The sequence below is a fragment of the Humulus lupulus genome, chromosome 1 (genome assembly GCF_963169125.1).
Source record: "Humulus lupulus chromosome 1, drHumLupu1.1, whole genome shotgun sequence".
Taxonomy (NCBI): domain Eukaryota; kingdom Viridiplantae; phylum Streptophyta; class Magnoliopsida; order Rosales; family Cannabaceae; genus Humulus; species Humulus lupulus.
The window spans coordinates 158308172-158313279 of record NC_084793.1 but is presented as its reverse complement, the minus strand read 5'-3'; the positions used below and the strand labels follow the sequence as shown (position 1 = coordinate 158313279).

General features: G+C 30.1%; 1 protein-coding gene across 1 annotated transcript; it reads left to right on the top strand.

Annotated features, from left to right (window-relative positions):
* Positions 1–356: 356 nt before the first annotated feature.
* Positions 357–3627, top strand: LOC133799620 (uncharacterized). The gene is made up of 7 exons (XM_062237620.1): positions 357–512; positions 626–691; positions 789–913; positions 1288–1421; positions 2295–2442; positions 2527–2686; positions 3112–3627. The coding sequence occupies exons 2-7, from the start codon at positions 679–681 to the stop codon at positions 3201–3203; spliced, it is 672 nt and encodes a 223-aa protein (XP_062093604.1). The 5' UTR covers positions 357–512; positions 626–678; the 3' UTR covers positions 3204–3627.
* The last annotated feature ends 1481 nt before the right edge of the window (positions 3628–5108 follow it).

Here is a 5108-nt window from a genome sequence, read left to right as displayed (position 1 = left end):
AAACTTCGAACCACGTAAAAAGACGAGTGTTCTTAAGCATCATTTTCTTATTACTGTTTATCATTAAGTACTAATCCATCCCTGCTATTTTCATAAATCACTGTTGGCGAAAAACTGCGTCAACAAAGTAAAAATATAAGTTTTTTGTTGTAGTAATTTATAATTGACTTTCTCATGTATAAAGTGATACAATGATGTATCTAACCTTGATACCATTTGTAGCTGTGTAAGGGCACTTTTGAGAAGATATTATTTTTTTGACAAATTTTTAATTTCGAAGTATTAGTTTTCTTTCATATATTTTAGTAAATAGTCGGTCAAGTCATATGAATTGTATTTATCTTTAATCTATCTTAAATTTTGTAATATTTAATAAAAAGTTTGAGAAGGTATAACCCTAAAATACCCTAGAACATTTTGGAGTTCTGGTCAGAGAGCCGCCGCACACTATTTCTTCCTCTTCCTCTCCACTTCTCGCCTGATCTATCTTTCGATTCTTCATTGTCCACAAGGTAAACCTCCAAATTTTTTTTTCATGGCGAACTTTTTCTTTCGACGAATTTTTTCTCCTTTGTGACATGAAATATACAAATATTGAGTTAACATTCAAATATTTCATGTACAGGATAACTATTTGTTTTCTTCAAATCAAAAGCCGGAGTAACAATTCCAATTCAAATGGAGGACTGGGGTAATCTTTCTCAATTTTTTTTTCAATTTCCAATTTTTTTATTTTATTTCAATTTTTATTTATTGGTTTAATCTTTGAATTCTTGTTTTAATCTCAGAGGATGAGCATATTCCGCCTGCTATTACTACGGAGCCACTTAGTAGTAAATGGGCTGATGAAGATGTGGATGAAAATGATGTCAAGGATTCATGGGAGGATGAAGATGAATCTCAACCTGCTCCTGTAATTCTTTTATATTATTATTGTCGTTATTTATAATTTTATATACGCATATGCATATATATGTGTGTGTGTGTGCTCATAAATAACAATTTATATATGTATAGTCATGGATTAGTGAACAACCCCATCTCTTCTTATTTTCCTTTTTTAACTTAAATAAAGCCTGGCCTATAACAAAATATCACTCGAGAAACTGGCTTAAATTGTGTTATATATTTATTTTTTTATTGGAACGATAAGTTTTTGGATCAATCTTTCTTTGTTTCTTTATGTGTGGCTTTTGAGAACATCCAAAAGTTTTATTTTTGATTTCACATTGTTATAGTTTGTTGCTTGTTCATTTTGTAACCTTCTCATTTTGGCAATGGGACCAGGAACCTGCAAGAAATCCTCCTGCTGATAAAGCACCTAAGAAATCATCAGCAAAGGCTGCAGATAAGAAAGTTAAAGCCGTTGAGACAAAGGAAGAACCACTAGATCCTGTAGCTGAGAAACTTCGCCAACAGAGGTAAATGTTCAATGCTTAATCTTATTTGCCTAATCTTATATTTCTTTTATTCGTTTTAGAGGTTATGCTGATTATTATCTGTATTTACTGACTGTAATGCCGCTTAACTTACTAAAACACCCAAAAAATAAAGGAAAGAGAGAAAACATCTATGGTGAACTTATTCGTGTTGGTAAATGAGAAAGGCCAGCATATTTGATGAATTGGAAGAATGCTTGCTCATTTGATTGGTGCTTTTCTGCTGTTCTAATGTCTTGACTTTTGAGTGAGTATTCATTTTTGTTTTTTTTTTCCTTTTTAATGACACCGGAAACTGCAAGCTCGCTTAGTGGCCCAAGTTCAAGACTGGACCCTCTTACTCGACCCTATAATATATAGGAAGCATTAAATTATAGCAATTTCTACGTGCGTGTCCAAGAGGAACTTGAGCCTCATATCTTGTGGGAGCAAACCATAGGTGTGCCTGTTTGAGCTACCCCTCGTGGGAGTTATTTCTTATTTGAGTTATTATTAACTAAATTTGGCTGGTCAAATTTCTTTCATGTGACACGATGTAGGGAATTTTTTTTTTCATGAATCACAGAATTTGTAAAAGCAGCGGCTACTTAGGATTTAGAGATAAAAGAGAAGTTTGGTTTTTCTTCTGATCTGCATATTAAATGTTTGTTTGAATATTGTTTATTTTCTTTTTTTGTCATATACGCAGGTTTCTTTAATTAGATCAATTTATCATTATCTACTTTGAAATATTGTGGTTTTATTTCAATAAGTCAATTATGATTTTGTTTAAGCGTGGTGACATATTTAACTGCATAGTAGAGTTTAGTTTTTGAAACTAGGTTCATGAGGTGAAGCTTTTATTTTCCTTTTCAGGCTTGTGGAGGAAGCAGATTATAAGTCCACGAAGGAACTGTTTGCTAAGAGAGGCGATGACAAAACTCTTGATAATTTTATTCCCAAATCTGAAAGTGACTTTCAGGAATATGCAGAACTAATTTCTCATAAACTATTACCATTTGAGGTTATTCCTGAATTGATTATCATCATATTTGACTAAAGGTTGGGCTGATTTTAATGAATTTCTAATATTAGTTTTTTATCACAGAAAAGTTTTCATTATATTAATCTGCTTAAGGCAGTTATGAGACTGGCGACGACTTCATTGAAAGCGGCAGATGCTAAAGATGTTGCATCTTCTATCACAGCAATTGCAAATGAGAAGCTAAAATTGGAAAAGGAGGCCAATGCTGGTAAAAAGAAGACAGGTACATATTTATTAACATTTGTGTTTTTCATCTGACTTTTGTATGTTTTAAAATTTGTTTCAGTTATATTGTTCTTTCATTGATTTGCAAGCCAAAGAAAATACTTTAGGTTTGAGAAAATTAGTAGAGGGATACATTAGAATATTAGGTACACGATAGGGTTGAACATTGGTCGGTTTGGGCGGTTTTTTCATATTTGGTTACTCTAAATGCATTATTTTTCTACTGGCTGAACATGATACATGGAGCAATACTTGCAACTCGAGTTCATACATTTTCCATCCAACATGCTTCTTAATTAAGTTAACCCCAACCCCCAACATGTTCCAATTTATTATTTGATTGGTGTTTGATATAATTACTGGGATGCTAATCTTTTACTTCAATTAATATTTTTCTCAATTGTTTTTGTTCCCGCTCGTCAGGTGCGAAGAAAAAGCAACTCCTTGTTGATAAACCGGATGATGACCTGGTTACCACTGCATATGATGATGTTGATGATTATGATTTTATGTGAGTGCATTTTTCCAGCAAACGATGGAAGCAACGAAGATGTTTGAATTTCAACACTACAAATAGAGGAGAGTTTGAGAAGACAGACATGATGAGTGGTATTGATATGTTAGGAAATTTGATTATGCTTAAAAAGGAGGGGTGTATTTTGAGAAAATAAAGAGTCCCAGATGCCTTTTGTATCTAATGGTCAATTTTGTTATTTGTGTTGGGTCGTGATTGATATGTTCATTCTTGTGCAAAATATTTATCTCTTCACCCCCTCTCAGGCAGGACCAATTGATATGTGATTATGCTTTTTCATTGAAACTTGGTAAATCCAGTCACAGAACGCGTTGGGGACAGCCTATTAGAATATTTTTTTTAATTTCTCATGAAACGGATCTTCGACTGCAAATTAATCTTTCAGTGGGGTCCCCATTATGCCATTAATCTCTCCATTGCTTCCCTAATAATTTTGCATTTCTGTTGCAATAATTATTTGCCTTTACCTTTTTCCCTCACAATAAATAAATAAAGGGCAACTAAATTCTCCTAATAGGTATGTTTTCACTTTGATTAACTGTATTATAAGTTTTATTGGCGTTCTCAGGAATTTTTTTTCCTTCTTTGGTCATAACCAATTGATTTGCACCAAGTGTGGATTTGACATTTTTTGATCCATTCCATTCCAATATGTATTGTAGGTCAAAATTAATCCAACCCAGTTCATAAGTGAAGTAAAACATCCTTTTTAAATTTAATCAACAAATATAAAAAAACCTAAGTCATAGATAACAATAACATTTTATTTCAATTTAACATGTTCTTTTTAATATATTAATTTTTTCATAATACTTGAAAAATTAATTCTATTTTACATATATTTGTAATTTTTTTAATATATATCAAAATAAGTGTGGATTAGATTGGATAGGCAACTTTTTATATTAAAAGTGTATCCAATTCACACATGTGCCGATTTCAAAAATTTCAATTCAATCCAATCCATTACTAAGTGGGCATATCCAAATTTTGCAGATTTTTTTAAAAAAAAAAAAAAAAAATGATGATGCGAAGACATCCGCATCTTTACAATTTGATTTTCTAAGTGTAAGGATATTGAATTAATATTAGTTATAAGGACCATTATATTTGCCCCCAAAATTATATATAGACACCCCCATTAATTAATTTTATTTTAATAATTTTTAACACTTTCTGAGTACTTTTTTTTGACATTCTTTCTTTTTTTTTTGTCAATCTCAATAATTTATTTTATCTTGTTTTCATATATTTTTTTTAAATAATGTACAATTTTTTAGAAAAAATTTCCTACTTTAACAAGTTCTTATATATATTTTTTATTTTAATATTTAAATATATATTATTTATATGTATTTTTTAGAATACGAAAAAGAATTTTTTTTTTTTTAAATGTGAGCATAAATTGAAAAAAAATATATTATATATTAATTTTTAATAAAAATTAGGCGTTTTAATCAAATTTTGGGAGTACAAATATAATTTACCTTATGATAATTATTGTATGTTTGTATCATAATTACGAAATTTAACATTACAATGCAATTTAATTTGAAATTTTTAACGAGTCCGTAATAGATTGCTTAAGGGAAAATCTAACACCCATAATTATTTTAAGATAGTCACTAGGGTCAATAATTACAGTATTGCATGATATTGTATATCAAGGCTACTAATACATTATCATATAGAATGCATTTCATATTAGAGAAGTTAAATATTTGAGTAATTATTTTACAATTATATGATTCTCACTAACCTCTATTTTCTAAGCGTTTTGCAATGGAATGCTCAATGTTATTTTTTGGTCCAAGATTATTATTACGTGTCATTAGTTTATGTAATTGTTTTGCATTTTATAAATATTAAAAAATGTGATTAAGTT